The 12,744-nt window shown below is 34.9% G+C and overlaps 1 protein-coding gene across 4 annotated transcripts in view; it reads right to left on the bottom strand.

Moving 5' to 3' along the window:
* GAS2 (growth arrest specific 2) overlaps window positions 1–12,744 on the bottom strand; it is a 175,729-nt gene that overhangs the window by 74,988 nt on the left and 87,997 nt on the right. For all 4 annotated transcript variants that reach the window (XM_074230393.1, XM_074230394.1, XM_074230392.1 and 1 more), the window contains exon 4: window positions 8,937–9,078. In XM_074230393.1, the coding sequence (XP_074086494.1) occupies window positions 8,937–9,078 (142 nt within the window). The remainder of the gene's footprint in view (window positions 1–8,936; window positions 9,079–12,744) is intronic.

Below are 12,744 nucleotides of genomic sequence, written 5' to 3'. Positions count from 1 at the left end.
AGAGAAACGGATGGAGAAGATTCCCTGGCTCCAAGTCCTATAATCATTCAATAACATTGTGATGTTGATATGGTTAGTACAAGCCAAGTGTTTACCCCAAACAACTGTGTTATTAGAGCATCCTTTCCTCTTTATATACATCTGTCAACTTCCCATTGTCAAAGAATTAGAGACAACCTAACAGAACACCTAGAAAACATTTTAAAGACTAATTAGCTTCACAAACATGACAAATTTTAAGGTGCAAAAGTCAATTATAAGTAACAAAACTCTCTATTAAGATATGGAATTAAATTAAAAAATAAAATTCATTGCTTAATGACACCTTAAATAACCATGTATTATAAGCATCAATTGTATACTGTATAATTTCCACTATTGCTACTGGCACATTTTTATCCAAACAACTTTGGGATATCCAATTTCAAACAGTGAAGGCATATGAAGTAAGATCTACAATAAGATTAGTCAGAATTATTTTGCAAAATACTTCTAAACCATTTATTATGCCATTTATATAGATTAAGAAGAGAAGAAAAACTCAAAGGGGATATGACGATGGACTAAGGTATTTGAAAGACTGTCATATAAAGAGGGATTAGGCTTAATTACAGATGGCAGAAATTAAAATAGGTAAGAGTTCTCTAATAGGAATGTAAGCTTGACATAAGGAAAATCTTTCCAATATTTAGACTATCCAAAGGTGGGATAGGGAGTTATTTCAGGAGAAAATGAATTTCCCTACATTAATCTTCAATACTATATGACTAGGCCTCTTGTGTGGATTCATTTGGGAATATAGGTGAGATTGGATAGCCACTGAGGTTTCTTTCATTCTAATATTCTGTTTATTATCTGGCTATTCAATTTTTTATTGAGAATACATTATTTGAGAAAACCTTAATGAGAAGCCCTGACACCACAAGGATGCATCTATGACCTTGAAAATGGATAGTTGTTTCACCCTAAATATTAGGATATTAAATACCCTATAGCACCTTTGACATATTATGGGATCACTGATAAGGAAATGAGAGGGAATTGAGAAGCAATTTAGTCTAATTCTCTCATTTTACAGATTAATAAAGTGAAACCCATTAACAGCATTCTGCCTGGAGAAAATAAATACATATTGAATTCATTTGCTATGACCTGTCTAAGATATGCAGATAGTTCAGTGGCAGAGCTGGAATTTAAACCCAAGCCTTTTGACTCCAAAGTTTACTACCACCATATCATGATTTCCCTTCAAATTCTTTGTATTTTAAAAATAATTTATTTAAAATAATATTGACAAAAACACCATTCTGAAGTCATTAATGTTCATTAAATTTAAATGAAGATATTTCAAAGATAATTCTAAAAATTAATTCATGTGGTTTTGTGTTAGAGATGAATTCATGAAGACCTGAGTTCAAATTCTACCACTGAAGTTTACTAGTCAGATTAAATTGAGTAAGATATTTATAACCTTTAGGTCTCAGAGAATTGTCTAAAACATCTATACCATTATTGAACACATATGGAAATGCCTTGTTTCACAGTGCTCCTTAACATGATGATTTTGAAATCAGTTACCTCAGGTGCAAAAATAAAATGGTTTAACAATACTCCCAATAATTCATAATGAAAAAGTGCATGGATTTGAACAGAACTTCTCCTTTACTTACCTTTTACATTAGAGACAAGTGAGATGCATTTAAGAGTATATATTTTTAAGGGTATAACATTTTACACTTCAATCATGAGGCAGGTTCTACCACCTAAAAAACTGCTCCATCCAAAGACATATCAATCCTTTATTTTTTGTAATCTCTTATATCATAGGTGTCCTTTTCTTTAGCTTTTCTGGGCCAGAACACCTAACAAAATCTTGTCAAGGGCCACATTTACAATTTAGTATTTATTTAATGACTACAGTGTAACCCATATCCATGAGAATAATAATAATATAATGCAATAATTCCACATGGATGGACTTTGAGGGTCACATGTGGGCCAGCAGAGCACAAATTGGACACTAAAGGTTTAGTTTAGTTCAAAGGAGTTTTACATTTATATGCTGTATATATATTTTTCATTCACTGATATGAGTACATGTTGTTTCTCCCAATAGAATGCATGCTCCTTAAGGGTAGAGACTGTTTTCTTTTTGTCTTTCTGTCACCCAAAAGGAAACATGACTTAGTGGCTAGAAAACAGACCTCAAAATAAGGAAAACCTGTACTGAATATTCCCTCGGAGAGATATTGGTTATGTGATTTGAGACAAATCTTTGAATTTATCCATCATCTAATAATCCTCTAAGATTATAATATTGCAGAAAAGGTGCTGACTTGCATTGTACCTCCTCACCAAAGGAATCAGTCCCTATCCCTATCTCCCATGCTTAGCACAGCTCTTGATGAGGTGCTCAAAGAACACTTGAATATTAGAAAATGGATGAGTAAGAGAGCTGCTGTGACTATTTAATTCCTAAAATCTACTATCCTCAGATGTACCTGTGACTTTACATGGTTTGGAAATTGCAAAGTCAAAAATGTAGGCTTTATAGGAGAACAAAATTTCCTAATATTGAGACGTAGCAAAAAGTGGGATTCAGATCTGTCTCACCCCCAAATCCAACATGCTAAGACAGTATAATGGGAATTTTTTTCTTTCCTACATCTTTTCATTTCAAAGCTATTTGCTGTTTGTGAAACATACTGCCGGTTTAGTCCATTTCTAAAATACTGATATTTTCTTTTATTGTTTCCCAGATAGGATAACCAGCATACTAAATACTGACATTTCACTCAGGAAAAAAAGTTGTCTCCCAAGAATAGCATTAGGAGATAGGCAGCAGGGTTGAATTTGTGTGACAGTTTTTATGGGCTGAGAAGAATTGTATCTTTACAACAATCAAGAAAGGGATGAAGCAAACATGAAGCAAAAAGAAAAGGTTGCTGTATGTGCCTTGGAGACTGCCGACAAAGGCAAAATAATACCACTCATAATCATTATTATCATAATTGCTACTAAGTTGCTCTTCCCTATCAAGCCCTCCCCCAACATGGGATTTCTTGTTATTAGACAAGGTCTAAAGAGAGCTGATTGAGATTTTGTAAATGCAGATTCTCTCCAAACAGTTGTGCAAGAAGCAAGGAGAGTTGGAACAAAGGGATGGCATATCGGTTGCTACAGAGATAAGGACTTATTTTTTTCAAGTTGGAAAAGACCTTTTGAGCAACTTGAAACAGAGGCCCCTTGATAAGCACGCAGCACAGTGTGTGGCTTTATCATCCACTCCAGTAGATTTTTCCTTCATCGGAACATCTTTTCATTTTATTTGTTCTTTAGATCACAAGGAAACAAAGGATGTTCTTCATCTCATTTTCTACTGAAATGAAAACTATAAAGGGTGAGGGAAGGGACAAGGGGGTGGGAGCAAGGATCTTGCCCTAAATTCCCTTTCTAAAGGGTGCGAAGATATTTCAAGCCCAGGACAGAGGATGATTGTCTTGTTCTCCAGTGGATTCTCAAATAAGGGTGGCCCAGGGTGTCACTGAGAGCTTCATCTCTCCTCACCCACAAGTCCAACAAGAGAAAATCCACCAGTGAAACAGAATTGATTTAAAGTTTCCTTGTGGGGGTCCTCATCACAATTCAAGGGCATAGCTGTTTCCCTTCTTGGTATGATCCTAAATTCAACATTCTAAGAATGATTAGGGTTTTTTTTTCCCCTTCCTAAAGACTGTAACCGGATCAACTTAATACCTATTTCTTAGTGTATGGGTGTGGGTAAGTGTGTGTGTGTAGCTGTGTATGTGTGTGACTCCTATGGTGAAACTTACAGACCCCCTTCTCAAAATAGTATTTTAAATGCTTAAAATAAAATTTACAGAACTTTGAAAGGAGTCAACTGTATTAAAATAGTTATCAAAAATGTTTATACATATATATATATGTGTATGTGTGTGTGTGTGTGCGTGTGTGTATACAATTAAAAAAATACAAATATAGAAGGCACAGTACATAGAGCACCAGGCTTAAAGTCAGGAAGAACTGAGATCCAAAATGACCTCAGACACTTACTAGCTCATGTGACCCTAGGCAAGTCACTTAACCAGGTTTGCCTCATTTTTCATATCTATAAAATGAGCTGGTGAAGGACCTGGGAAGCCACTCCACTGTCTCTGCCAGGAAAATTCCAAATAAGGTCATGAAGATTCAGACATGACTAAAACAACTGAACAATAATTAAACACTAGGTTAAGAACCTCTAACTGATTTAGAGCAAGAAAAATTTCCAAATTAAATTTTTTAATCCTAATGGGAAAACCCCTTTTGTTGATGTAACAGCTCTTTTATAACTTTGAATCTTAAGGAATCATCAGCTCTCTAGAGACCAGAAAAGGAAGAGGACCTCACCAGAGTCTCACAACCAGAATTTGTTCTGATTTAAACTTGAACTCAAGGTTTCCTCTCTTTGAAGTCAGCCTTCTATCCATTAAGCCATGTTAACTTTCCAGCTCCCAATGCAATAATAAAATAAGTAAACAAATACTGTGTGTATTAAAAAGGGGAAAGATTGCAACTAGACTGGGAAATTATGGAAAGAAATTGAAACTTTATCTCTTCCTGTATTTTCCTCTATGGCTAGCCCTTCTTGTATTCACCAAGGAAGATCTCTGCTGTTTTCCAGCACAGAAACTTCAAGAGTTGTCTGAGAGAATTGAGAGCCCAATTATGTAGACATTGTTTAGGGACTTTTCTGTTTCCTGTGGACCCCTTTGGCATTCAGGTGATGGAAGTGATCCCTTTTCAGAATAATGTTTTCAGTGAATAAGATGAGATTCATAGGTTCACAAAAGAATCCAATTATATGGACATTCATATATCAAAATGTACATTAAGAAAAAAAAATTCTACTAGCTGTGTAACCCTGGGAGAGGGAGAGGGGGAGGGAGGGAGGGAGGGAGGGAGGGAGGGAAGGAAGGAAGGAAGGAAGGAAGGAAGGAAGGAAGGAAGGAAGGAAGGAAGGAAGGAAGGGGGGAGGGAGGGAGGGAGGGAGGGAGGGAAGGAAAGAGGGCAGAAAGAAGGGAAGGAAGGCAGGAAGGCAGGAAGGCAGGAAGGCAGGAAGGCAGGAAGGCAGGAAAGAAAGAAAGAAAGAAAGAAAGAAAGAAAGAAAGAAAGAAAGAAAGAAAGAAAGAAAGAAAGAAAGAAAGAAAGAAAGAAAGAAAGAAAGAAAGAAAGAAAGAAAGAAAGAAAAGGAGAAAATGAGAAAGGATGGATGGAAGGGAGAAAGATGGAAGAAAGGAGGGAAGGAAGGCAAAGAGGAGAGAAGGAAGGCAGAAAGAAAGAAAGAAAGAAAGAAAGAAAGAAAGAAAGAAAGAAAGAAAGAAAGAAAGAAAGAAAGAAAGAAAGAAAGTTAAAGAATTATGAGGGTCCTTGGTCCCTAACCCTAAAGTCTCCTAACCAACAATTACCAGAACTGGGTACTTCCTGTTCTCAAAGTCACCTATCAGTCTATACCTTTAATAACCTATGACTTCATTGACAGAGGAACTCTCCTTGGGAGGAAACTCTCTTTACCAGTGCAGATCAGCACTAAATAGTTCAGTGATTTGTCCAATATCATTTAAACTAATAAAACACTTTTTTATCAGTTGAAACATCTAACTCAGTGTGAATTCTCCTTCCATTCACACAGACTGAAACCCTTTTTTAAAAATAATAGAATATCTTAAAGAGTTGTCTTGACTAAAATATTCTTTCCTCAGGAGCTAAATAGGCAATGAAACTGTCACAATTAACAGGATGTCCCTCAGACAATATGACATAAATCTCATCCTCGGGTCCATTCTAAGACCAAGTACCTTGATCTTGAGTCCATATACCTTAAGACTTTCATGAACTTGGATTGGGGGGGGGGGGACACTTTTAAAAAAACATTATTCCAATAATAAGTTCACAGGTTACACCAGAATATCAGAGGTACATGATACAAATAAGGTTAAGATATCTGTCTAAAGTTTTCTTGTTCAAGAAGTGCATCCAATGAATAAAAATGATGATGTTGATGATGATAATTACTAACATTATATGATAATATGTGCTAGACCCTGTGCCAAGTCATTTACTTATAATTAATTATTCTGTTTGTTCTTCATAATAACCCTGGAGCTTGGGGCTATTATTATCCCTAAGTTATGGTTGAAAAAAATGAGACCAACCTAAGCTAAATGACTTGCTCAGGGTCACAGTTAGTTAAGTACTCAGTTCGTCCTGGTTCCAGGGCCAACACTCTATCTACTGTACTACCCAGCTTGTCTCACATTTCACTACTGCACTGTAGCATTTGAGAACTCTGAACAACCTCCCCACCACTATGGAAAAGACATATTCATCAAAATGGAGAAATTGTATTATCATATAGAAAATGTTCAAAAATAGTGTTTTTGTCTTATGACTTACTTGATTACTAATATAAATATTTAATATAAAATTCTAAGACTTCAATTCTAGTTTTGCCTAACTAGAGCCATGGAACTGGAGACTTTATTGTATTTGGTCTTTGTAGGCCCAGCATAGAGCACAGTGCCTGGCTCATAGTAGGCATATAATGAATACTTGGGACACGTAGATGGACCAGAGGATGAAGCACTGGACCTGGACGCAGAAAGACTCATCTTTCTGAATTTAAAACTGTCCTCAGACACTAACCATGTGACCCTGGGAAAAAAAACACTCAATCTTGTTTGCCTCAGTTTCCTTATCTGTGAAATCAGTGGGAGGAGGTAATGCAAATCACTCCAGAATCTTTACCAAGAAAACCACAAATGGGGTCACAAAGTGAGAAATGAATGAAAAACAATAAATAAATACTTAATGATTGACATGTCATAATTCTTTTTAGTTGCATAGATTAAATGGTGGCATTTAATTGCAGATTCTCTATTATCTAAACTACTCTATTCTAGGAATAGTAGACAGCCAGTAGTCAAAAATACTCTGTTCAGGTCCCATTTCTGAAATCTATTAGCTGGACCAATGACTCGGTACCCACTGTTAACCCTTTAGAATATCCATTGCAAAAGGTGTTTCCAAACTGGAAGAGGGAGTTTGCTCACTGGCCACTCTCTAAACCAACAAAATCCCAAGTCTAGGCTATAAGGGAAAAGAAATGCATTAGATTTCAAAGAGAATTTTGAAGCCATGCAGCTAGATCTGAATCTTAGTTTTAATATTTATTATGTATATGACCTATAGCAAGTCACCCAATTTTTCTTTGAGGTTTTCTCTTTGTTTTCTTTTTTTAAGGTTTTTGCAAGGAAATGGGGTTAAGTGGCTTGCCCAAGGCCACACAGCTAGGTAATTTTTAAGCGTCTGAGGTTGGATTTGAACTCAGGTACTCCTGAATCCAGGGCTGGTGCTCTATCCTTTGCGGTTTTCTCAACTGCCAATTGCAGGTGTTGAATTAACAAAGGATCTTTTAACATTTCTTCCAGCTCTGATTCTGTATGATTTCCCTGAATTTGACAAGTATTGGTCTTTCACTATCATGCATTATAATCACACAAAGGTATATCTTAAAGGATATTCACCAGTGAATTTTAAACTTTGCTTCCATTCTTTCTTGTACTGAGTTGAAGAAGAATGATACCTATTTGTAGGGTTTTTTTAACTGGGATTTCATTTTTTAATACTGAAATCCAACTCAAATAAAGTATGCTGTTTCTTCCTTTTCCTCATCTGGCTCTGTTCCACTATCCATGGCATATCTGATAGTAATGGATTTATGAAACTGAATCCTTGATAAATGAATAGGAAAATATGGCATTCTAAACTTGAGACAAGAGCTTGCTTTCATTTTTGTTTTTAATATTCCTAATGTCTAAGCACAGTGTCTAGCAGGTGCCTAATAAATGCTTGTTGTCTAGTGTATTGAATCTTCTCTCTGTAGGAGATTGTAAGAGGCCAGTCTTCAAGTTATCAAAAGAGAATTTCTTTTCCTCAGTAAAATATGAAGTATCTGTTCTATTCTTTCTTCAAATGCATCTCCATTTGACTTTTGATAATTATGTTAGAAGGAAGGTGTTTCCACAGTTTTTACAGCTGGAAAGAATCAACCACTATTCTCAATTGAACAATGGAATGTTTAGCACAGGTAAATTGCTCATAAAGACTAATGGTATAATTTTGTCCCAAGTTAATATATCCCCTCAATTCTGTCTTGCCTTATTAACAGCTTTATTTTTCAGAAGGAAATCCTTGTGCTCCTATTCCCTTTCCTATTCTTTGTCCCCAAAGTAAACATTAATAACTGGGAATTGTGATGTTTAACCACCTTAATAGCTCAGAATTCTAAGAATATAACATACCTAGAGAGATGATTATGATAGTTAATAACTTGTAAAATGGTCGATGAACCTCTTGGTCAGGGATTCTTAATCTGGGATCTGGGATTTTGCTGTTTTTTTTAATTTTTTTAAATTATATTTTAGAGTTTCCCTTGATTTTCTCTGCATTTTATTTTAGGCATTAAAAAACATCTTCCCAAAAACAGATTCCATGGACTTACCCAGACTGAAATGTTAAGAACCCCTGCCCCAGAATCATAACTATAGTGCTGGAACATTCTTTAGATTTCAACTAATCCACTCTCCCCTAACTTAATAGTCTTTAGTTTTTAAATAAAAAGGGACTTGCCCAAAGTTATAATACTAGAAAGTAGTGGACAAAATCTTAGCCAGGTTATGTGACTTAAAACCAGAACTCTGTTCACTTTACCATACTGCCTCCTCTTACAAGGAAAAAAAAGACATTTTTGGACCAATTGAATTTCTTTTTGTTGGCTTGTTGGTTTGTTGTTGGTTTTTACTGCCCAACAATCAAAGACTCATCAGGTTCTGTTTGTTATAAGAATCATCTCAGATTCAGAAGAAGATACATACCCAAACCTTCTGATTCAAAGAGGCATGTTTCATCCACCCCTACATCTCGGCACCAGGATAAGAAATTGGCTGTGTTGTCTCGGGCAAAAAAGGATCCTGAAGGTGCACTGGCTTTGCAGGGAATCTTCCTCATGGGAAGGCACTGTGAAAACAAAGAAATCTCACTCTGCTGGAACCACATCTGGTTAAATCATCCTAAGAGTGAATTTTAAAGAGTCATTTGTGTGTACCATGAAACTCCCTTCCAATGACCTCATCTCTAATGATTCCTTTTCACAGACCTGTAGGAAGGGAAATGCAATGCCAATGAAACTGATACAGTGACCCAGTGGTGTGTGAAAATCTGTACCCGTCAAAGAGTGAGCATTACTGGGTCCATGCATTTTAAGCCTTAAACAGGAAAAGCCTGGAGGTCCTTATCCTGTGTCTATTCTTTCCTCTTTCCATTCCTCTCTGATATTTTCCCCCCTTTATGGAGACTCTAGATAAGCAGTTCACTTGCTGTCACTCTCTATAGTGTCTTTATAGATATTTGATATTTATCTATCTATCTATCTATCTATCTATCTATCTATCTATATATATATGATCTCTAACCCCCATAAAATATAAAGTCCCTTAAAAACAGGATTCATTTTGCTTTTGCCTTTATACCTTCAAAACCTGGCTCAGAGTAGGCATTTAATAAACATTTTCAAATGAGTGGGTATAGCCTTTGATGCAAATAAAAATTTCAAATGCCTGAATGGATTTGATTTGCTTATTAGTTAGGTAGTGTTGCCAAGACATCATATGGACATAGAAGTATCAAGATGAAAGTGATATTCAGAAGTGTCCCAAACATCTATTCTACTGAGACCAAAGTAAAAGATCTTATTATTCAAGATCTTCAAGGAATGAAATAACATAACTTTCCCCCATAACCACTATCTCACAATCTACAGAACTGCTCTACACAAATTTCCAATCTGGAATGTTTTATTTTCCCCTAGAAATAGTGATTTTGTTTCTTGCTACTGTACTACAGGAAACAAAGGAAGATAATACAGGAAAAGACAAAGTGTGAACTTGATCTAATTGTCCTATTAACAGCTAATAATTTTTGATAATTTTGTCCCAACCATTTCTCTTCAGCAGAGCATTCAATGATGTAAAGAAATTCATGTTTGAATATAATATAATATAATATAATATATTATAATATAATAATCAATTAACACAATGATCCAGTGAAAAAAATTAAAGTGAAAATTTCAAATAATTATCTTGATAATCTTAATAATTCAGAGGCAAATTAACAAGAAAAAAAACCTTTGAACTAGCTATATGGTCAACATAAATTTATTTTTGTGGATTATGTTAGTAGAATAATTGTTTCAATTCTATACTTTACTTTGTACCTGTAGATATAAAATGAAAGTTCTTGATTTTGGTAGATTATGAGGTTAAAATATTTGTGAGAAATTGGTAGAAAAGAAAACTAAAACTGATTCATATAGTCCCACAGAAAAAATCAAATTTCCTATGATCCTTCCCTAGTCTTGTGACATTATGGTTATGTCCACATAAATGAAATTTTCAGTATTCTGAATAAAAAATTCAGTTAGTCATTGAGTTTGACAGACATCTAAACACCTACTAACTGAACTTTACTAACTCTTGGGATGCAAAAATAGAACGAATTCCCAAGAAGATTGTTTCTATACCCTACAGGGAAGGAATTCAGGGTATATAAAAGTGAATAAATATAAAACAATTTGAGGCAGGAAAAAACACTAGCAATTTAGGTGGCAGAATGGGGGGAGAGACATATCAGTAAATGCTTCCTATAGGTGGCATCAAGGCTAAACCTTAAAGGAAACTAAAGCTTCTATAAAGAGGCTTTCTATTCTTTTTTATACTTGAAGTACAAAGGGAGAAAATCTATCCAAAGAGTCCAACTAGTTTGGTGAATAAGATTTTTATGATTTAAATATAGTAATTCTTTTGTGCATAAAATTAATTTCAATTTCAAATACTTTTTAGTTGTGTAATCCCAGGTAAGTGATTTATCAACTCTGTGCCTCAGTTTCCTCATTTGTAAAAACAAGGATTGGATTCAATTGCTTTTATGGTCCTTTCTTGCTCTAAATCTATGATCTTAAGATATAGAAAGAACTGAATATCACACTCTGTGATATTCTTCTCCCCCCAATTATTGTCCATGGTATTCTATTGAGAAATAATGGAAGAGTTTCCTAGCCCTAAATCTCATTACTAGTCTTGAGGATTTCAATTTCATCTTTCTGACACTATCTATTATTTATAACTTGTCTATTTACACCTTTGACTCCATGAGCCTACAGGTTCCCTCAATTACTAATAACAATGCCAATATAATTACATTTTAGAATTATCAGTTTTGGAAATGTAATAAAACATTGAACTAGCAGTAGTAGTAATAGTAGTAGTAGTAGTAGTAGTAGTAGTAGTAGTAGTAGTAGTAGCAGCAGCAGTAGCAGCAACAACAGCTTTTAATTCTTTCACCTTCTAACTCTTGTGTTTGTGAAGCTACAGACATAGGACCACTTGAGACCTATCTTGATTCCCATCATTCCTAGTGTTTCCTCCCCAAATAGTCCTTTTTTCTTTACTTATATGCACACATATGGTTTCCTTCAATGGAATAAAAGCTTCCTGAGGACAGGAACACTTTCATTTTTGTCTTTGTATGTCCCTTACCTGAATATAATAGGAACTTAATGAATACTAGTTGGATGAAAGGAGGGATGTAATTTTAAGGGAGAAGTTAATAAGTGAATGTCAATGGGATATCCAGATATCATTCAGGAATTTGGCAATATAAAATTGAGCTACAGGAATTAGAGAAAAATATCATGAATTCATGGGTAGAGAGCCAGTCTCAAAGTCACGAACACCTGGGTTCAAGATCTCTACTACATGGTGATTGTGTGGGAGTAGGCGAGTCACTTGATCTTCACATGTTCTAGGCATCTTTCCCACATCATAATTTGCACAACAGTTGCCAATCTGCACTGGCAGAAGGAGTTTCTCCATGGGAGTTTTCCATGCCAATGAAATCATAGGTCCAGACCAATTTTTATATAGCTTTGGAACATCGACAACTTAACATATCAAAATGAACTAAAATTTTTGCTTGATTATTTTACTATAATTTATCAGATATATACAGTTTAGGCTATTTGCATAATGTATTCACACATTACATATTTTAGCCTATGTACATATTCATATATTCTGTACATATATTGTGTGAATCATGAATATCCTAATACTACATGTAAATACATGTAAACAGTCATACTATTTATAGTGATAAATATAGTATATATCTTCTTATAGCTCTATTGATAAAAATCTTAGGAAAGAGCATCTCTGGGTCTTGGTTTCTTCATCTTGAAATGAGCATATTGGACTAGGTGATTGTTCAAATCATTTCCATCCTTAAATCCTATAATCCTATAAGGAAAGGCATAAATAGATTATTTAGGCTTTATGAGCTCTGAGAACTAACATTACCAAGAATTCTACAATATCTTCATCTTCCTCCCCACAAAGATATCCCTGAAGAGAGATATAATTCTATAGTCTTATGTTATAAGAAGATCCAGAAGTATCTTCTTCTAAGAAATTGGTCAGTGAAGCCAATAAAATCCTTTATTAAAGAGTTTCATGCATGACCTCTGACCCAATAAATAAGATGTAATTAATCTTTTCTTTTCTTTAAGAGAGTTAAAGCATCAAGTTCTCTGTATAAATATAGATGTCATTCTTCCTGGAAAATTCT

This window comes from Macrotis lagotis, chromosome 3 (assembly GCF_037893015.1).
Source record: "Macrotis lagotis isolate mMagLag1 chromosome 3, bilby.v1.9.chrom.fasta, whole genome shotgun sequence".
NCBI classification, from domain to species: Eukaryota; Metazoa; Chordata; class Mammalia; order Peramelemorphia; family Peramelidae; genus Macrotis; species Macrotis lagotis.
This window is presented reverse-complemented; position numbering and strand designations above follow the sequence as displayed.